The 22,375-nt window shown below is 44.6% G+C and overlaps 1 protein-coding gene across 2 annotated transcripts in view; it reads right to left on the minus strand.

The window, feature by feature from the left end:
- PIBF1 (progesterone immunomodulatory binding factor 1) overlaps nucleotides 1–22,375 on the minus strand; it is an 843,837-nt gene that overhangs the window by 623,027 nt on the left and 198,435 nt on the right. For both annotated transcript variants that reach the window (XM_069205285.1, XM_069205286.1), the window contains exon 8: nucleotides 16,584–16,765. In XM_069205285.1, coding sequence (XP_069061386.1) covers nucleotides 16,584–16,765 — 182 coding nt within the window. The remainder of the gene's footprint in view (nucleotides 1–16,583; nucleotides 16,766–22,375) is intronic.

Here is a 22,375-nt window from a genome sequence, read left to right on the forward strand (position 1 = left end):
ACCAGCTGCAGAGTATCCTTGTGCGTCCAGCTTTCAGGCAACAATAAAAATGTCAAGATAACACTTGTGATTAATGTTCCTGCTAGAAAGAGAGAGGGATGGAGTTTTGTCTAGTTTGTTTAGACTAACCATAAAGTAGCGCAGAGGGTTAATATTCCTTCTGCATTGAATATATATGTATTTTATGTGGATAGCTGAATGGAGTAGTAAACCCAGCCTTCACCAACGCTTTAAAACAAATTCAATGTATGTGAGAGAGGGGCTATGGAGAGATGAGGGGCACTTTTGCCCAGTGTTGGTGAGGGAATCAGAGGAGGAGGCCGTGGGAAGTACCAAAAAAGACTGTTGCACCAGCAGTTACCAGTGCTAAAGCTGGCACTGGATGTGACGGTCCTGCAAGTGACTCGATCACGTTAGTGATGTGATAAAGTCAGTTATATGACAGGCAACCAGGAATCGGTTTCCTGCCTTTCATGCAAGTGTGAAGAAGGCTAACATTCCCTTTCTTCGCATTCACAGGGAACAGCACCCAAAAGGAGGTTTCACTGGAAAGCTGAGAAACTAATCTTTCCAGAGGTACTGCTCTTGGCCTGCAAAGCCCCAGGCGATCACAGTGGAATGTGATTACCTGGTGCTGCCACTAAAAACGAGGACGTTTCTGACAGAAGGAACAGCCCCTTGAGCAGGAGCCTGTGATCCTTCAAACATCCCCACCCACCCCAAACGGCCAGTATTTTCAGTTTTTCTGCCCCCTGGTGGTCCAGAGATAGGGTTTTTCCCAATTTGCCCCATGGGGGAGGCTAAGAAAGCCAACTGGATGACAGAAATATTTTTTTTAAATTAAATAATGGGGATCTTTCCCATCTTGACACCTGGTGCCACCCATATCCAAAAATTATATACAGTAGTTCTGCTTCCCTGAGGACTAAAACATCCCCACCCATATAGTAAGAAAAAAACAATTTTGACTCTTCGGAGCATAGTTTTGACACATGGCCCACCAAAGTAGGGGTAAATCCCAATTTCATTCTAGTTGGCATGCTGAATGACTTCACTTTTCGGGCTTGGGGTCAGCTGCCATCTAAAGAAACCTACCAAACCCAGACATTTCTGAACATTAGACACCCAGGGGAGTCCAGGGAGGTGTGCCTTTCGTGGATCTCACAAGGTTGTCTTACCTACAATGCACTGCAAACCTCAAACATAGCCTAAAGTCACTTGTTTTCCTAAACAATGCATAGACATCAAATATTACAAAGATACTCTTTGCTCACAAACAACCAAACACTGAATGTACATTTTTTTTTTAATATTTTTTTTTTTGGACCAAATAATTTTCAAGGGATCTAAAGGAAGACCCGGAACATAAGGCATAAAATTCTAAGCTTTGGCTCTGTCCTCGTGATAACAAAATTGGCTACATTAAGCACTGTCAAGTTGGCAATATCCATGCCTGACCTTACACAGTGGTTCATGTCAAATGTTCCCTATGAGTCAAGAATTCAGCCAAAAAACATTTTGTTCTAGCTAAAACTTAATGTTTCTGCATCTTTTCATAGTTAAGCAATTAAACTTGCTAAGGAAAGTGTTTTGGTGTCAGTCCTTATTGTTCACCAATATGCTGTAGAGGGAACGGCATCACACACCAAATGCAGCCATCACCGCTCTACAGGGACCTAGTTTCCTCCTTGTCAGCCTAGATCCATTTGGTGAGGCAGCCATCGCCACAGCCTGTGGTGGGAGACACGCTCCCTCACACATCTTACGGCCCTCTGGTGAAGTGCCTTTCTCAGATTGAAAATGATTGTGAGCCTGCCCTGGAGCTGCAAGGCCCCCACGATTACCAAGGATGGCAGAGTTTCTTTGAATGAAGGACTAAGACCTGCCTAGTGCAGACTTTGTGCTGCACGGTTTATCGCTGGTGGCCAACTGCACCTCGTGCATACCCACGGCAAACACCAGGGCCCGCCCTCTGCAAAACATCAGAGTAGGATGAATCAAGCCTCTTATTGGAGAGTGTACTCCAACAGATCCTGCCAGGCGCCTCTATTGGAGCATCTGTTCTGGGCTCCTGCTCTGGGCCTTGACCACCATCAACCTCCCCCGCTGCAGTAGTGACTAGCTCAGCTCCAGGTGGCCCTGTATCACTGCTCTGCCACATTGTACTATAGTTGAAGTAAGCAACAAATGGACCTCAGCTGACAGAGCGTGCTGTTCACAGTACCTCCAAGGCCGATAAATATGCAGTGAAACTTAAACTGGTGCCCTAGTCCCACATTGTTTGGCCTCCCCATTTCTCCCCAAGCACATCACCAATGGTATTTTGTCCTGTTGTAGCCCTGCTATTGATCGACAGAGGTTCTGAGGTACCTGTATACATCCACGACCACTGAAAATATCTGCCTAAATAAGGTTTTGATTGATCGACCTTCCCTCCTCCTTACTTACTAGGCTGATCTTACCCCTGGTTTAGTCGACTATTGCCAAGGCCAGGCCCTCAAATGGGTGTGGCGGGCCAAATTCTCTTTGGAACCAAGCAGGCACAACTAATCTTGTACCTACAAAGGCCTCTCACTACTCTGAAGTGACCCCCATCATTAAACGAAAACATTTTGGTACTGTTTTTGTAAAATAGCGCATGTGTGTCCTCCGTCCTCATGACACAGCATCCAACAGCAAGACCGTCTACATCACTGGATGTGAAGACCAAGCATTACCCGCACATTGTAACTAGAGGATCAGCAACAAGGGCCCTCAGATACACACTCGACAATAATGCAGGATCCAGAATCCCTCCTGATTGCCCACGAGCCACAGAGAAACACTCCTCACAAGCTGGAACTGATAGTAACGGCTACCGCTGAAGCTTGCACGCTCATGGAGGCCAAAGTGGTTATGGGATGTGTATTTGTATAGTGCATGTTAGACCTGGCATCTTTGGCGTAGCTTCTCCAGTGTTTTTGTGTCTGCTTCCTGTGTTTTTTGACTAAGTGCTGGACTTTGTTTTTGCTGGTTTTTGGTACTCTGGGCACTTTACCACTGCTGACCGGTGCTAAAGGGCAAGTTCTCATAGTGTAAATTGTGATTATGATTGGTTATATTTGATTTACTAGAAAGTTCCTAGTAAAAAGCACTTGAGGTGCCCAGGATTTATACATCAAATGCTACTAGTGGGTATGCAGCACAGATTGTGCCATACCCTGTAAACATGTCTCAGAACTGCCACTGCAGTGTCTGTGTGTGCAGTTTTAAAGAGCCAATTCGACCTGGCAAGTGTACCCACTTGCAGGCCTAAACCCACCGTTTTACTACATGTTAATCACCCCTAAGGTAGGCTCTAGGTAACCCCATAGGCAGAGTGCAGTGTACTTAAAAGGTAGGACATGTACTAGTGTGTTTTACATGTCCAGATAGTGAAATACTGCCAAAGGTGTTTTTCACTATTGCAATGCCTATCTCTCCCATAAGTTAATATTGGGACTGCCTTTAAATATCCTTTAAGTGCAATTTCTCATTGGGAGCAGATAGAGACCTGGAGTTTGGGGTCTCTGACCTCACAATTTAAAAATACATCTTTTGGTAGAGTTGTTTTTTAGATTGTCTGTTTAAAATGCCACTTTTAAAAAGTGGGTGTTTTCTTGCTTAACCATTCTGTGCCTCTGCCTGCCAGTGGAATCCACGTTTGGGTCAGACTGACCGTTGGGCTGTTTGTGAATTCCCTCTAGGCAGTGACAGAAAGGGAGCTAAGGAGTGTCCTGCATACCCTAATGAGTCTCCTGGGCTAGTGGTAAGGGAGGAGCTGACACTTACACCGGAAAGGGATGTATCGGTATTCACACAATGCAGACTCCGACATCCTGGTGTATGTCTGTGGCTAGGCCTGGCAAGGCAGTATCAACGGAGACTTTCCTTTGAGGTTTGCCTACTTCAAAGGCAGAAATGAGTATAAGTAGTGGACCCAAAACACCAGACTTTTAGAATACTTCTGGATCAAGAGGAACCTCTGCTAAGGAGAAGAGCTGAAGAGCTGGAGGAGGAGTACTGCCCCTTTGCTGTGTGTGCTTTACTGGGTTGGCCTTCAGTTGCTGCTTCTGCCTTAAAGATGGCAAAGACTGGACCTTGGTGTGTATCCTGATTGTGAAGATTCTCTAGGGGGCTTGGACTGAGCTTGACCCCTGTTTTAAAGGCTCAGGGCCATTAAACACTTCATCTGCCAGCACCTGAGATCTCATGCTGAGACCCCTGCCCTGCCAAGTTGTGCCACATCCTGTCCATGAGTCCTTGAAAGGAGAAGCTGGTGAACCCAAGGTAAAAATCCACGTACCAGAGCCCAGCAGCAGAAAAAAAATTAAAAAAAATAAAAATAAAAAATGCAGCGTCTGCACCGTGGCCGAAAAATTAATGCATCGCCGGTAAAATCAACGCATCGACAGTTCAGAGCGTACTCTTCACTTCTGTGCGTCCGGATTTTCCACCCATCGTCCCTGGGCATCAAAACCTGCAACGTCACCACGCAGACCGGAGGCAGCTTGTCCGGAAATCGGCGCATCTCTTCCCTGAAATGAAAGAATCTACGTATCCTTCTTCAGGCCCAGAATACCTTCCAAGGCGAGTTGTGCACTGTTAGAAACGGGGTCTCTGGAGATATATATATGGAAAATGTCACTTACCCAGTGTACATCTGTTCGTGGCATTAGTCGCTGCAGATTCACATGCTGTGCACATCCCGCCATCTGGTGTTGGGCTCGGAGTGTTACAAGTTGTTTTTCTTCGAAGAAGTCTTTTCGAGTCACGGGACCGAGGGACTCCTCCCATTTCGACTCCATTGCGCATGGGCGTCGACTCCATCTTAGATTGTTTTCCCCGCAGAGGGTGAGGTAGGAGTTGTGTATGCTAGTAATAGTGCCCATGCAATGGAGTGAATATGTATGTATATAATGAATTTTAAAGTAATATATTTACAAATGTACAAATGTTCAAGATCTACTTCTAAACGGCTACAGGCTCCCAGGGAGGTGGGTGGGCGCATGTGAATCTGCAGCGACTAATGCCACGAACAGATGTACACTGGGTAAGTGACATTTTCCGTTCGATGGCATGTGTAGCTGCAGATACACATGCTGTGCATAGACTAGTAAGCAGTTATCTCCCCAAAAGCGGTGGCTCAGCCTGTAGGAGTTGAAATAGTTTGAAATAATGTTCTTAGTACAGCTTGACCTACTGTTGCCTGTTGTGCAGTTAACACATCTACACAGTAGTGCTTGGTAAATGTATGAGGCGTATACCATGTTGCTGCCTTACATATTTCGTTCATTGGAATATTTCCTAGAAAGGCCATGGTAGCACCTTTCTTTCTGGTTGAGTGTGCCTTTGGTGTAATAGGCAGCTCTCTTTTAGCTTTAAGATAGCAGGTTTGAATGCACTTAACTATCCATCTAGCAATGCCTTGTTTTGAAATTGGATTTCCTGTATGAGGTTTTTGAAAGGCAATAAATAGTTGTTTTGTCTTTCCATTTAGTTTTGTTCTGTCAATGTAGTACATTAGTGCTATTTTGATGTCTAATGTATGTAGTGCTCTTTCAGCTACAAAATCTGGCTGTGGGAAGAACACTGGTAATTCTACCGTTTGATTCAAGTGGAACGGTGAGATTACTTTTGGTAAAAATTTAGGATTTGTCCGTAGAACTACTTTATTTTTGTGTATTTGAATAAATGGTTCTTGAATGGTAAATGCTTGAATTTCACTCACTCTTCTTAGAGATGTGATGGCAATAAAAAATGCAACTTTCCACGTTAAGTATTGCATTTCACAAGAGTGCATGGGCTCAAAAGGTGGACCCATGAGTCGTGTTAAGACAATGTTGAGGTTCCATGAAGGAACTTGTGGTGTTCTTGGTGGTATAATTCTCTTTAGGCCTTCCATAAATGCTTTTATGACTGGTATCCTAAATAATGAAGTTGAATGCGTAATTTGCAGGTAAGCTGAAATTGGAGTAAGATGTATTTTAATGGAAGAGAAAGCTAGTTTTGACTTTTGCAAATGTAGTAAGTATCCTACTATATCTTTTGCAGATGCGTGTAAGGGTTGAATTTGATTATTATGGCAGTAATAAACAAATCTTTTCCACTTATTTGCATAGCAGTGTCTAGTGGTAGGCTTCCTAGCTTGTCTTATGACCTCCATACATTCCTATGTGAGGTCTAAGTGCCCGAATTCTAGGATTTCAGGAGCCAAATTGCTAGATTCAGCGATGCTGGATTTGGATGTCTGATCTGTTGTTTGTGTTGTGTTAACAGATCTGGTCTGTTTGGTAGTTTGACATGAGGTGCTACTGAAAGGTCTAGTAGTGTTGTGTACCAAGGTTGTCTTGCCCATGTTGGTGATATTAGTATGAGTTTGAGTTTGTTTTGACTCAACTTGTTTACTAGATATGGAAGGAGTGGGAGAGGGGGAAAAGCGTACGCAAATATCCCTGACCAGTTCATCCATAGTGCATTGCCCTGAGACTGATGTTGTGGGTACCTGGATGCAAAGTTTTGGCATTTTGAGTTTTCCTTTGTTGCAAATAGATCTATTTGTGGTGTTCCCCAAATTCGCAAGTAAGTGTTCAGTATTTGGGGGTGAATTTCCCATTCGTGGATCTGTTGGTGATCCCGAGAGAGATTGTCTGCTAACTGATGCTGAATCCCTGGAATAAATTGTGCTATTAGGCGAATGTGGTTGTGAATTGCCCAATGCCATATTTTTTGTGTCAGGAGACACAACTGTGTCGAGTGTGTCCCTCCCTGTTTGTTTAGGTAATACATTGTTGTCATGTTGTCTGTTTTGACAAGAATGTATTTGTGGGTTATTATGGGTTGAAATGCTTTTAGCGCTAGAAATACTGCTAACAGTTCTAAGTGATTTATATGAAACTGTCTTTGCTGTATGTTCCATTGTCCTTGGATGCTGTGCTGATTGAGGTGTGCTCCCCAACCTGTCATGGATGCATCTGTTGTTATCACGTATTGTGGCACTGGGTCTTGAAAAGGCCGCCCTTGGTTTAAATTTATACTGTTCCACCATTGAAGCAAGATGTATGTTTGGCGGTCTATCAACACCAGATCTAGAAGTTGACCCTGTGCTTGTGACCATTGTGATGCTAGGCACTGTTGTAAGGGCCACATGTGCAGCCTTGCATTTGGGACAATGGCTATGCATGAGGACATCATGCCTAGCAGTTTCATTACCATTTTGACCTGTATCTTTTGTTTTGGATACATGACCTGTATTACCTTGTGAAAGGCTTGTACCCTTTGTGGACTTGGAGTGGCAACCCCTTTTGTTGTGTCGATTGTCGCCCGTAAGTACTGCTGTGTTTGGCACGGCTGAATGTGCGACTTTGGGTAGTTGATTGAGAAACCTAGTTTGTGTAGGGTTTCTATGACATATTTTGTGTGTTGTGAACACTGTATTTGCGTGTTGGTTTTGATTAACCAATCGTCTAGGTACGGGAACACATGTATTTTCTGCCTTCTGATATGTGCAGCTACTACTGCCAGACATTTTGTAAAAACTCTTGGCGCAGTTGTTATTCCGAATGGCAACACTTTGAATTGGTAATGTATCCCTTAGAAAACAAACCTTAGGTACTTTCTGTGTGAAGGATGTATTGGTATATGGAAATATGCATCCTTTAGATCCAGTGTTGTCATGTGGTCTTGTTGTTTGAGCAGTGGGATTACTTCTTGTAATGTACCCATTTGAAAGTGGTCTGATTTGATGTATGTATTTAATGTTCTGAGATCTAGTATAGGTCTTAGACTCTTGTCTTTTTTGGGTATTAGAAAGTACAGTGAGTAAACTCCTGTGTTTAATTCTTGTTTTGGTACTAATTCTATTGCTTCTTTTTGGAGCAATGCTTGAACTTCTAATCCTAGAAGATCTATATGTTGTTTTGACATACTGGGTGTTTTCGGTGGGACTGTTGGAGGGAATTTGAGAAATTCTATGCAATAACCATGCTGGATAATTGCTAGTACCCAAGTATCTGTTGTTATCTCCTCCCAATGTTTGTAAAATTGGCTTAGTCTCCCCCCCCACAGGTGTTATGTGATGGGGATGTGTGACTTGTAAGTCACTGCTTATTTTGAGGAGTTTTGGGGCTTTGGAACTTTCCTCTATTTTTGTGGAATTGTCCCCCTCTATATTACCCCCGAAAACCTCCCCGCTGATATTGGCTTTGGTAAGTGGGCCTTGTTTGTGATGTTGTGGTTTCTGTAGGTTGCCCTCGAAACCCTCCCCTAAAAGGTGTTTTGCGAAATGTGCCTCTGCTCTGCGGGGAGTAGAGTGCGCCCATGGCTTTTGCTGTATCAGTGTCTTTCTTGAGTTTATCAATAGCAGTGTCGACTTCCGGCCCAAACAACTGCTGTTCATTAAATGGCATATTTAGCACGGCTTGTTGAATTTCCGGCTTGAACCCTGACGTGCGCAGCCATGCGTGCCTTCTTATTGTTATTGCAGTATTTACTGTCCTTGCAGCCGTATCTGCTGCATCCATTGAATACCGTATCTGATTATTAGAGATACTTTGTCCTTCTTCCACCACTTGTTGTGCTCCTTTCTGGAACTCCTTGGGTAAGTGTTCTATGAAATGTTGCATCTCATCCCAGTGAGCTCTATCGTATCTTGCCAAAAGTGCTTGCGAATTGGCAATGCGCCATTGGTTTGCTGCTTGTGCTGCAACCCTTTTGCCCGCAGCATCAAATTTGCGACTCTCCTTGTCTGGAGGTGGTGCGTCCCCCGAGGTATGAGAGTTCACTCTCTTACGAGCTGCCCCGACAACTACTGAGTCTGGTGTTAACTGCGTTGTAATATAAACTGGATCTGTTGGTGGTGGCTTGTACTTTTTCTCCACCCTTGGAGTTATGGCTCGGCCTTTAACAGGATCCTGAAAGATTTGTTTTGAATGTTTTAGCATTCCTGGGAGCATAGGTAGGCTTTGGTATTGGCTATGAGTGGAGGATAGCGTGTTAAACAAAAAGTCATCCTCAATTGGTTCGGAATGCAAGGTGACGTTATGGAAAGCAGCTGCCCTTGCGACCACCTGTGTGTAAGATGTACTATCCTCAGGTGGGGACGGTCTGGCAGGGTACGAGTCTGGGCTGTTGTCCGATACTGGAGCATCGTAAAGGTCCAATGCATCGGGATCATCTTGACTCATTGTAGTAGGAGTTGGGGAGTGCGTCAGTGGAGGAGTTGCTACCGGTGATGTGTGCACTGATGGTGGTGGAGACGGTGGTGGAGTTGTTTTCCTTGCTACCTTTGCCTGTGGCTGCTTGTCTTTTTCTTGAAAGGCAAGTCTTCTTTTTATTTTAATTGGTGGAAGAGTGGTTATCTTCCCTGTGTCTTCTTGAATGTGGAGCCTTCTTTGAGTATAGTCTGGCTCTACTGCTTCAAGTTCCTCTCCGAATCTATGCTTTTGCATTTGGGAGGACAATCCTTGTTCCTCTGTATAGGAACCTGTTTTCAGCTCCGAGGCTGGATGTTTCGGAACCGCAACTTTTTCGGACGTCTTTTTAGGTTCCGAAGAAACCTTTTTAATTTTCAGCGTGGTGGTGTCTCGGTGCCGAACTTGTTCGGTGCTGCTGTCCCGGTGCCGAAATTTCTCTGAGCCGATGTCTCGGGTCCGAGATTGCTGTGTGGCGGTATCTCGACCGGAGTCGGATGACTTCGACACAAGCGTGCCCTTTTTCGGTGCTTTGGATCGGTCACCATTTTTTGGGTTAAGCCATGGCCTGTTGGCGGTGGCTTCCCCTGGGCTTTTGTTGACTTCTCGTGAGTCTTATGTTTCGACGTCTTACTCACGGTTTTCGGCATTTCTTCGTCCTCGAGCTCTTCCGAGTCCGACTCGTGGATAGAGAAAGCTTCCTCTTCCTCCTCGAAACGCTCTTGTCCTGTCGGCGTCATCTGCAGTCTTCTGGCTCTTAGGTCTCTTAATGTCTTCCTCGACCGAAACACTCGACAGGCTTCACAAGTATCTTCCTTGTGCTCTGGAGACAAGCACAAGTTATAGACCAGATGCTGATCTGTATACGGATACTTGTTATGGCATTTTGGACAGAAGCGGAATGGGGTCCGTTCCATCAGCCTTGAAGTCACACGTGGCCGGGCCGACCAGGCCCCGACGGGGGATCGAAAAAAAACCCGAAGGGCCACCGGAGCTCTTCAAAATTCGGTGTCTATCTGTTGTAACTAACCCGATACCGAACACAAACAATACCGACGTTTTTTCCGAGATTCTAACTAACTTTCCGACCCGAAACACGGAGCGAAAAGGAACACGTCCGAACCCGATGGCGGAAAAAAAACTATCTAAGATGGAGTCGACGCCCATGTGCAATGGAGTCGAAATGGGAGGAGTCCCTCGGTCTCGTGACTCGAAAAGACTTCTTCGAAGAAAAACAACTTGTAACACTCCGAGCCCAACACCAGATGGCGGGATGTGCACAGCATGTGTATCTGCAGCTACACATGCCATCGAACATATATATATATATATATATATATATGAGAATAAGAGTCTGGCTGAGCATAGGCGTCTGGTAGATTTGTGAAAGTTTATACGGTAGGTGAGGTATTTTGAGCCAATGTTGTGCAAGTCTTCGTATGTGTGCGTAAGGAGGTTGAAGAGTGCTCGTTTGTGGTCTGAGAGCCAGTGAAGCTCCGATGTGCGGGGTGATGCGAGTCCCGGGTGAGAGTTTGAGGGTGAACCTGGCTGCTGAGTTATGTATTGTCTGCATTATTTTGTTCAGTGGTTCCCAACCTTTTGACTTCTGTGGACCCCCACTTTATCATTACTGGAACCTGGTGACCCCCACTGAATCTTTATTGGAATCCGGGACCCCGACCACTGAGTTCTTACTGGAAGCTTGGTAACCAGGCCCAAACATGGTCGATGATTTGAACTGCAAAACAATATGTAAAAAATACAAAACTAACCTATTAAACACATACAAACATTATAATTTATTTAATTTGCATAGAAATTAAATAAAAAAATACACATTTTAATTTATTAGGAAGGCTGGAGCATTTTGAAATTCAATTGAAGCCACACATCATCCATACTATATTCTGTTTGATGCACCTGCACTGTTCCCTTGAATCAATCTGAGCATACTAATTAAATTTTTATCCTCCAATTTTCTTGACATTTATGGTACGTTTTAAAATGTCCAGTAGTACATTTAGAGACTTTATTGATCTTCACTTTATTAATCTGTTAGTATGCATTTTCTAAGCAGCCGCGGACCCGCAGGGGTCCACGGATCACAGGCTGCGAACCACTGCTTTTGTTTACTTCTGATTCAAACACAGGGTGCATTAATTTTTTGATGCTACTGGAAAATCAGCACAAATTGCTGGAAAGGGTCACCAACAACAAACTTATGCTGGATGAAAAATGCCCCAATTCTATTACCCTCCTGAGGAGAGTTGAATCTCTGATGGAAAAAGTGCAATATATGGCAAGCAGATTGGACGACTCAGGGCACTGAGGGCCTAAAGGGCAACAATCCTACCTTCTACTTTGAAACCTGGCTGAATACCAATATTGCCCTCGAAACCCTCCCAGAATACTTTGCTGTACAACTTACAGTGGTGGCAACCAACCAGAGTGCAACCACCTTCTGACTCTCTTCCATGCCGCATTGTGGCACGCATTACAATCTTCAGAGACAGAAGTATCAGATTAATTGCAGCCAGGAAACTGGGCCACATTTGTCTTGAAAACACTCACATAATGTTTTACCTGATTATACACTTTCACCCATTGCAAAAGGTCCTCTTTCGCACAAGGTAACTTCTTGTGTGCTACCGACATGTTGGAAACATCCATAGCACCAGCCCTCATGTGCTGAGAATGTGTCCAGGACAGCCAAGCATACACCTGTGAGGAAATAGCGGATGTTCCCCGGCCACATATCTTCAGCAAAGATGACAGAGGAAGCACTTCCACTGCCACCTCGACCCCTCTTCCATCGTAAAATGTCAGCACATGCACAGCACGCCAACATTATCATTACTGGAAGACATTTGCTTTGGCCAGGCAAGGTGAGAATGAGGTGGGAAGAAAGACAGCAGCAGCAAGGGAAGAGATTTTCCTCTTCCTTGGTTTCTCTCTTCAGTGCATTCTTGAGTACATTTCTGCTGTGAGATCGCAAGTGGAACCCACTCCCAAAGCAGGAACGCAGCCAATAGAACCCAAAGGGGCTGATAGGCTTAAAAACAGCATAGGGTTGGATCCCACTAGACACCAGGGATACATATAATAAATATGTTTATAAAGATTAGCCCTTTAGGCAAGGAGGCAAGGGTCGCTCCCCTCAAAGGAGCAATTTTTGTTTCCACCCTATGAGGCAGATTGCAATTGTTTTTCCAGCGCTCTGCCCCTCCAGGAGTGTGGTAACCCCCTAGACACCAGGGAATGTGTTTCTCTATGTGGAGGGAGCTGCCCTTGGGGTAAGGGTAAGTTCCATTCTAGGGTGCCAATTTTTTGCCTTCACTTTGTGCCCCGCTTCAGGATAGATCAGGATTTTTTTAATACGATCTGCCCCTCAAAGCAAACTTTGTGTTTTATAAAATGTGCTGTTTTATTTACTATCATGTGCATTTGTGACCCTAATGTTTTTTTCTTTTTATTGCAGTGCTAATCTTTTGCTTTTCATTGCATCCTGTTTGCGGTTTTGGAACAGCAAGATCTCCAGTTTGTATAGTTTCATGTGTTTGGTAAGTAAACTCTCTTTTGCAATTTTTACTTAAAATGTTTATCATTGCTCTGCTTGGATGTGTTTTACTGTTGTAATAAATTTAGCATATTTTGCTTAGGCTTCATTGCCTTTCAAATAAACATTTGGATTTGTGCAAGATCTACAAGGTGTTGTCTTGTATGTATTTTTTTGTTCTTACTTTCTAGTGTGATATTTTTGATGCTTGCTATATCTATGCAGAGTTGGTGCAGTTGATCCTCAGACTGTCGTGGCATATAAAAAGTATCTGGGTAACTTTATATAGTAGTTCATTGTGTGATTTGTATTGATAGTTTCTTTCCAGATTGTTATATTTCAATTTAGTGTTTGATGCAGATGTGAGTGCTGTAGAGTTCTAATTTGATGCAGTTTGGTGACTGACTGACTATACATTAGAGGCAGAGGACCAAGTGCACATTTCTGGCGCTGAATTTTCTGTCAGAGAGAAATCATCTGATGATCAATCTACTATTAGCGTGGCTGAAGTGCCTCATTTCGAGGAGGACATGGACGTGCCTGTAGTGCAGCATGACCAAGCTGGACTGCAGCCAGACACTGGAAGGCTTCCCATGGTCACTGATGAACCACGGGTTGCCACTGGCAGAGGGCATCCTGTTTTGACTGCCTTTAGTGTTGTTGCAAGGTGTAGAGTTAATACAGAGAACATTTTGCTTATTAATTTATCCCAGCTTTTTATTAATTATGTGTTTTTGAATAATATTGTTGAGCAGACCAATTTGTATTGAGAACCGTTTTCACGGCACAACAGTAACACAATTCATTCTCACTCTAGAACTACCAGTGGACTCCTATTAATCTCCATGAGATAAATCAGTTCTCTTGTTCAACATTTTTGATGCATCATTGTCTTTATATCCGTCTACTAGTCCCTTGACAGCAAGTGCTATTTTTCCAGTAACCATGAGCAGAGATTGTTATTTCTTCAGCAGTGGATGCTGCATTTTGTTAACAATGCTATAGCATTGCCACAAGATCAATCTGATTGTGACTGTCTCTTCAAGATTCAGCCTGTCCTTGACTTTTCAGTTGATCGTTTCTCAGAGATCTATGTTCCAGGTCAAGATACATCTGTGGATGAGTCTCTGGTCCCGTTCACGAACAGTTTGGTTTTAAGAAAATACATAACCAGCATGAGAGCACATTATGGTATCAAGCAATATGGTGAGTGAAATTGACACTGGAAATCTATATGAATTCAGGGAGTAGACAGGTAGGTAGTCCTCAATTGACCCTACCCCCGTTGTCTTTTCACTTTTTAAACCAGTTAAACAATTGTGTGGGAGATCTTGCCAGAAAACTTTTTCACAAAAGGTCACCATTTATACACTGACAATTTCTACACAGGATGGGATTAAGTGAAGAAGTATTTAAAGTGGGGACTGTGGCATGTGGCACAATTTGTTCTAGTCTTAAAAATTACCCTAAAGAGCTTGTGTGTAAGACTCTTCAAAGGGGACAGGGGAGTGCCTTGCATAGCAAGGAACTATTTGCGCTGACATTTTCAGACAGAGGAGATGTCCACATGCTCACAACTACTCATGAACAAAGCACTTCAACTGTGACTGCTTGGGGTCAGGTAGCAAAGTGCACAAATTAGTGTGCATTCTAGAATACAACAAGCACATAAGAGGTGTAGATAGTGTAGACCAAAAGTTGGAGCCTTACAATGCTGTTCAATAATCATATATCCAGTATAAGAAAATCACTGTTCACTTGTTTCATTTGACATCCTTCAACGTTTATGTTATTTTCAAATATCGTTTTCCGGATTCAAACGTGACTTTTGTAAAGTTTCAGCAGTCTTCCAATACAGCAAGCAAGTGTTTCTAGAATTGGAGTGGTTAAGGATGTGGCTGGGTTGAAAGATCACCACTTTCCTGAGTATATGCTTCCAACAACCAAAATAGACTTTTCTTTTCAGAGATGTGGTCTGTATCCGAAAAGAAGTACAAACGGAGGGTCCTACGTACTGTCCTAGGTATCCTTCTAATCCTGACCTACCCATGCCCACATGTTTTAAACTGTACCATATTCAACCCAAGCACTGGGAGCAACCATGAGAGTAAAAGGCAACTGACACTATGGTCTATGTTGCTTTATATTTTCGGTTTTGACACCTGTTGCTAATTGTTTGAGGTGTTTGGTAACACTTGTTGCATATTCCAACACAGTTGGTATTTCATCTCCTACCAACAGGTGGGTTATGATAATTTTGAAAACAAAATTAAAATGAATGTGCTGTCTGAGTTTGAATATTTTTTTTCACAAGCTTTGTGTGTAATATGTTCATTCTGGAAGTTTTTTTAGAAATGAAAGCGGCATGGAGCTGCCTGGTGGTGTCTCAGTGGCAGCTGATGGTGTGTGCGCGTGCTGGTGGAAGGCTAGAGGTGTATGTAGTGGGGTTGACTAGTGGTGCGTGTGTAGCGACTTGCTACTGGTGCGTTTTTAAGTTGGTTGACTGGTGGTATGATCAGTTTGTGCCATTCATGGGCCCTTCACTTTCATATGCCCACTGACAGTTTGTTGATTTGAGTGTTGTGATGTGTTGGGCCTCCAGCTGGTGGTGCGAAAGGCATGTACTCCTTGATCTCACTCAATAAAAACTACGAGAACAATGGGAAGCCCAAATATCCTGACCCTTAAACGACAAAGAATGTATTAAAATACTTGAATATCTCTCTAAGATGTTGCGTAACACGTGTTTTAAATTGATCCGGTTTTATATACTTAATAGAGCTTACTTCACACCCTGAAGATTACACAGAATATTCCCTGGGATATCCTCAAATCAACCCCCCCCCCCAATTGCAACCTGCCAGATGCAGATTTCCCTCACATGATGTGGTCCTGTATCTCACTGCAGCTGTATTGGGACTGGGTCACAACTGCACTAGCACAGTCCACAGGGCACAGAGCACGAAACACTCTTCAGACGTCCATGTTGGATTTATTTGCACATCCTATAAAGATGAAGCATTTGGTAGGTTTGTAAATTAAGCTTTATTATTCACACAACGTACCATTACTATGAACCGAAACAACACCTCTCCCCCATCGGCTGTAAGTTGGCATACCAGGGCTATTAAATGGTTATAGATGGAGTGCACATCTTTATTGCCCAAAGCAGGGATCCTATGCTTGATGGCTTCCAACTGTACAAAACAAATGTTGATTTGCCCCGCGATAACTAGTACACAAAACTTATCTTTTACGCTGGTTCTACTTTTACTACCTACAACTTACACTGGGGAGAGAGCAGGGTAAGGGAGGGAAAAGGGTGGGGAGAAGAGAGGGAGAGAGATGGGGGGGATGGGAGGTGGCTGTGACTGTCTTTACAATGTTACGTTTTACATGACATTTATCTTATTGTAAGCTAAAATACGAAAACCCAGGGTTAGAAGTATCCTGGTCCTAAATTATATGCACATGCAGTATAATGGGATGCGTTTCTATAGGAAGGAAAACAAGTAAATGTATATTTGTAGTGTTCCTTGTTGCTTTCACAACCAATAAATGCATTTAAAAAAAGAAATCACTAACCAGGGTGATTACAGCATGGATCTGCAAAGTCCTATTAAGGGTCCTATATGGCTTTTTCTTTAGGAAACTCTTCCAGTCATGCAAGGATTTGCACCCAAAAAGGAGAGTGGAAAGAGATACTTGACCACAGAACTACTTTGTGAGTACAGACATGGTGATCAGTCCTGAACGTAATTCAACTTCAAAAGGTAGCGCTTAAAAAATGAATATTTGTTTAAAAAAGCATCACTCACCTGGAGGCTACATATTTCTCATACATTTCCTCTCTAGCTTTTTTTGTATCTTCGAGCTGTGCCTGAAGCCTTTCCAGACGATCTTGTTCATGTGCACAACGAACGCTTAGCTCCATGTTTTGACGATTTAGGTATTCTTTATCTTTTTGGAGCAGAGTGACAGACTGTTGTAAAATTGTCACCTGGTTAACACATAAAAATACGTTTTTATGCAAAGTGTACCCATATTTGTACAAATCACTTCGTTGTAGAAATTACAGAAGAAAAAGAATAATTAATTTATGTGCATGCAAATAAAAAGATACTCATTCAGAATTGCATTTTAATTTGCTTACACTCCCACCATCTATTTCAGACCATTCTTTATTGTGATGGTTCCACAAAACATATAAGCTTTCAGCATTGTAATACGTGTAGATTACCATAATATGGACTGTCCTCATGAGTAAATTGGAATTTAAAAAATGGGCTAATTTCAAAAGCTTTATCTGATTTAGCAAAATGTATAAATCCAAAATACAACGTACAAAAAACAGACAAATGTGAATCCTATTAGCATAAAAAACAGGGCTAGTAAATGGGTTTCTTCATCCACCAGTTGGACACTGCTAAACCATTAGTAAAGTGCTCATCAAGTAAAAGCACGCCATACTGACCACGTTCACTTGAGCACTGAAAGACAGATCCTGGTCAAAAATGTCCCCAAAAGATTGTTCTTCAGAGGCGAGAGAGACTGGCAAGAATGCTGGCTCTTGCTGTTCTAGCTTGCTATTAGCAATAGTTCCATCAAATTAGCGTTGTGTTTAAGGAAGTTATGGATAATCCACTGTTCGAAGGCCAATAATTATTTACTGAGGTTGAGCTTGTTTGCTTAGCTAGATAAAATGGCTGCCATCTACCTAAGACAGATCCTGTCAGCCAGAAAAAAAGATTGTACAAAGGCCTCACACCAAACATTGAACATGTTGATGGACAGGGAAAGCTCTGCTGGAATCCACATTAGATAACCAATCCCTTGAAGTGAGAAAAGGAATGCCACTAAAACTGACCTTCTAAAAATACATTTAAACCAGAACAGAATGATCTCCACGATTCCCACTTTTGCAAGTCTGTGCATCATTATAAAATAGGCCATATTTTCAACTGTGGTAGAGGGGTCCAAGCAGTAGATTACTTCTACCACTTCATCCTCTTAAATAGCTCTTATGTCATCATTAATTGCCAGAGAAGTTTCAATCACTTTTCCAGGACGAAAGGCAGAAAGCAGACTTGGCTCTAGTTTCTTTCCCGAAAAGGAAGTGTTTGGAAGAAGGTAATCACAAGATGGTAGTTAACGTCCCCTACATCAAGACTGGCTTTTTAGCAAAGGCATCAACCACTCCTTTCGATGTGGCAGGCACATGCCCCAAACGCAGGTACCTACCCCAAACAAAGGTAAGCATCTATCAAGGCCATCCATGTTTATACAAAAGTCGCAGAACAGCCTGTTAAACGTAAATCTCACTTTTAAGAATAACTCAAACACTTATTCATCTGTAGGCTACTTGTACTGTCCATTTCAGAAGGATTAAAGACTGAATCGTTTTACTGCAATGATAATCTGTGACCTAGAGGTTACTCAGACAGTGGTAATAGATGTATTCATTCACTCCCCTATTTTACACTGACAAACACATAAATAGATTGATTAGCACTCCCACAACAGAATTTAAACATGAAGGAAGTGGAATCCACATTTTTTTTTTTTTGGATAAAGAAATTTTTATTGATTTTGCATGAAAACAGTAATAAATACAAATCAACATGATGCCAACGGGCATTTAAACAATGATGGTCGAATCCTAGGTCCCCCCACACACCTTGTTGATACATACAATATACAATCTTTAAACCTAAAAGCCTGCCGTGCCCTCCCACCTCCCCCATATCTTGTTATGCTTATTTAAGCAACCTCTGGCCTCATATATAAAAGTTTCTCACGCTGCGCACACCAATCCACCCCCCGTCTCCACTTAATCAGTGTCGGCGCATTCTTTGCCTTCCATTCTGTCATTATATCCCTCTTGGCCACCAGGCATGCCACCCCTAAAAAGGTCCGGTCTGATCTTCGCAGCCCAATGTCACCCATGACCCCCCAGGAGGAGGGGCACTGACAACCTCTCCACCTCCTCTTGTAAGACCCCAGAAATCTCCTGCACAACCGCACCCCAGTAGGCCGCTATTATCGGGCATGCCCATACCATGTGGAAGAAGTCAGCTGTGGGGCTCCCACAACGTGTGCATTCCGCCGAGGAGCAGAGGCCCGCTCTGTGTAGTTTGTCGGGCGTGAGATATGCGGCATGCAGAAAGTAGGTTTGTATTAATCGGAGGCGAGTGGCCATTGTAAGAGAGCGCGGGGCCATCAGTGCTTCTGTCCAATCCATGTCCTCCATGGGACCCACCCAATCCTCCCACCTCTTGCGAAGTCCTCCCAGGGGGCCCGCCGCAACGGTAGTTAGGGTGCGATATATCTGGGAAACCCCTCCTCTGCCCAGGTTTCCCATCAGAGCCTTGGCTTCCATGGGGCTATGCTCGGGGATGATGTCCCCAGTCTGTACGTGGACTAGTAGGGCATGACGCAACTGAAGATATCGGTAGAACTGTGTCTTGTTCAAGGCGTATTGTTTCTGGAGGTCCTGAAAGGACCGCATATGTGACCCTTCCCAGATATCACCCAGAGTGGAGATACCTATGTTGTCCCAGGTCTGAAGGCCCTCCAGGCCTGCCACATGTTCCAGCTGCCTCCCGTGCCATAGCGGGGTCTGTTGGGTAAAGCGTCCCCACCACCCCGTCACTTTCTGAGCCGTCCGCCATCCCTGTAGTACCACTTTGGTTACATCTGGGGTATCTCGAGGGATCGGATTCCCATAAAGGGTGCCGAAGATCTGTGGGTAGCCCATTGTTTGTAGTTCTGGTTTGTATGCGGGGTCTGACCAACCACCTACCACCCAGTCATTAATTACAAGTGTATGCATCGCTAGATAGTAGTATTGGATATTAGACATGCCTAAGCCCCCCTCGTATATGTCCCTCTGACATGTTTTAAGTGACAATCGTGCGCGAGTTCCGCCCCATATGAATTGGCGCGCTAAGGAATCCATCTCTCTGAACCATTTCGTGGGGACGGGAAGTGGGAAGTTCTGTAGGAGGTATAGGAGCCTGGGGAGGATCATCATCTTGTACAGCGCTATTCTGCCAAGTAGATTCAGGGGGAGCACCTTCCAGCGCAGGAGGTCGAGCTTGATTTTCTTTGTTAGTGGCGTGATATTAAGTTCCCACGCTAACTCTGGAAGAAGTGAGATATGTATTCCTAGGTATTTGAAGCTGTTTCTCCGAACTGGGATGTTTCGTTGCCAGTCTATACAGTCGCGAGAGCGGTGTAGGGGGACTAGCAGGGACTTGGCTGGGTTCAGGATCAGTCCTGAGGCTTCTGCGAAAAGTCTCAGGATTTCTAGGACGCGTGGGCCGCTTTTGGGTGGGTTGGAGATATACAGGAGAACATCGTCTGTGTATAATGCCACTCGGTCTTCCGAACCGATGGGCCAGTGCCAGCCCTCAATCAATGGGTCGCTTCTCAGTAGTATCGCCAAGGGTTCTATTACTAGCGCAAAATGTAGAGGGAATAGCGGGCATCCCTGTCGCGTTCCACGGCCAAAGGGGAACGGGTCAGAGACTACTCCGTTCACCCGGACTCGGGCAGTCGGATTAGAATATAGGAGTTTCACTAATCCTCTGAATTTCGGTCCGAGCCCATTTTTATGCAGGACCTGTTCGAGGTAAGACCAATCCACTGTATCAAAGGCCTTTTCAAAATCAAGTAGAAGTAGTGGCAAGTATTTGTGTGACAGAGTTTTGCGGTGCGCCAAAGCCAGATGTAACCGCCTGATGCAGTGCCTGGTACTACGGGTAGGCATGAAGCCACATTGGTCAGGGTGAACCAGAGTGTGCATTACCTCCTTTAGTCTGGAGGCAAGGATCGAGGAGAGTACCTTAATTTCGACATTTAGGAGAGAGATGGGCCGGTACGCTGAGCAGTGTCGTGAAGGGGGCTGGGTTTTGGGGATCACCACAATTGTCGCTTGGTCAATCTCAGTGGGGAAGCGGCCTTGGTTTTCAGCTTCGTGGTACATGTTAAGTAGGTGGGGACCCAGGATGTCACTGCATTTACTATATAGTTCTGCTGGGAAGCCGTCCGGGCCTGGGGTTTTGCCCGTTGCCAGGCTGGATATTGCACTGCTAATCTCTGCAAGGGTAATGGCCTCCTCCAATCTATTTCTCGCCTCTGGGGACACCCTCGGAAGGGTAATATCGTTTAGTAGTGGGGTCTCTCTCTCAATGGGGGGGCGTGGGTGCTTGGCATATAAACGCGTATAGTAGGAGGCGAAACTATGTGCAATTTCTGCAGATGTTTTAACAAGGGAGCCCGAGTCCTCTAGGATCTCGGGTATAATTCTGTTGGCCATGGGGCGGGTGGCTAGCCAGTGCAGCAGTTTCCCGTTTTTATACCCCCATCCATATATTCGGGCTGCTGAGGCTCTCCACATGTGTTTGGCCGACTCCAGCATCATATGTTTGATATCCTCTCTCACCCTAGTCAGTCGACTCATGGTAGAGGCCGAAGCCGAGTTTACATGCTGGCGCTCCAGTCTTAGGGCCTCGGTTTCCATTACAGAGATCTGGGAGTTCTGGTCTCGCTCACGGGACCGAAGAATGTGTTTTGCGTGCCCTCTAAGAGTAGCCTTACAAGCGGCCCATATTATTCCCGGGGATTGAACCGAACCTACGTTAAGTTCAAAATATTGACTGAGGTGATTCCTGAGCTCCTGCGTGTAATCTTTATCCTGCAGGTGCCAAGCGTTCAGGCGCCACATAGGCCGCTTGGTGGGGTCTACTCCGCCTAGTCGGATACGTATTGGCGCATGGTCCGAGACCCCTCGGGGGAGAATCTCTGCCCCGGTGATGTTTAAGAAGTCCAGAGCGGGCATAAACACAAGGTCTATTCTGGATTGCGTCTGGTGGGCCGCGGGCGTGTGCGTGTACTGGCGCTCTCTGGGGTGCCAGGTGCGCCACACCTTGCACAGGCCAAGGCTTTCCGCCCAATTGCTTAGGGCTGAAGCCCTCTGAGATCTATTGGTGGTGATTTCCCCAGATATGTCCAGAGTTGGGTCAAGGACCGCATTGAAGTCGCCTCCCAGTAGGGTGGTCCCTTGGGGAAGTCCTGAGGTCACTCGGTGGAGCGAAAGTAGGAAGGTGTCAAGCCCCGCTGGAGGAGCGTAGGCACATACAAGGTTTAACGGGTGCCCCTGAAGAGTCCCTGTGACTACTACGAATCTACCCTGTGGGTCGGACTGCGTGGCTGTGATCACCATGGGTAAAGATAGGTGTAGTAGGATAGCCACCCCTCTAGAGCCTCTGGAGAACCCTGCGTGGTATACTCTATCATATCCTCCTCGCGCGAGCATAGGGCATCTGGATCCTAGGAGGTGGGTCTCCTGGAGGAGGACCACGGAGGGGGAATATCTACGGAGAGTGTGGAATACTGCTGATCTCTTGATCTTGTCTAATAGGCCATTTACATTCCAGGAAAGGACTTGGGTCATCGAGGGCCAAGCGTGAGGTGTGTAGGTGTTACGCCAGATTTAGTGTGCGGGTGTAAACCCAGGGACGACCATTTCAAACAATTTGGCGAAATCTTAAAGTTACAAACCAGGCTGACTAACTCGTAGCCCTTTAAACCCAACTCAAACTCCCCC

Source organism: Pleurodeles waltl, chromosome 8 (genome assembly GCF_031143425.1).
Source record: "Pleurodeles waltl isolate 20211129_DDA chromosome 8, aPleWal1.hap1.20221129, whole genome shotgun sequence".
Classification (NCBI taxonomy): domain Eukaryota; kingdom Metazoa; phylum Chordata; class Amphibia; order Caudata; family Salamandridae; genus Pleurodeles; species Pleurodeles waltl.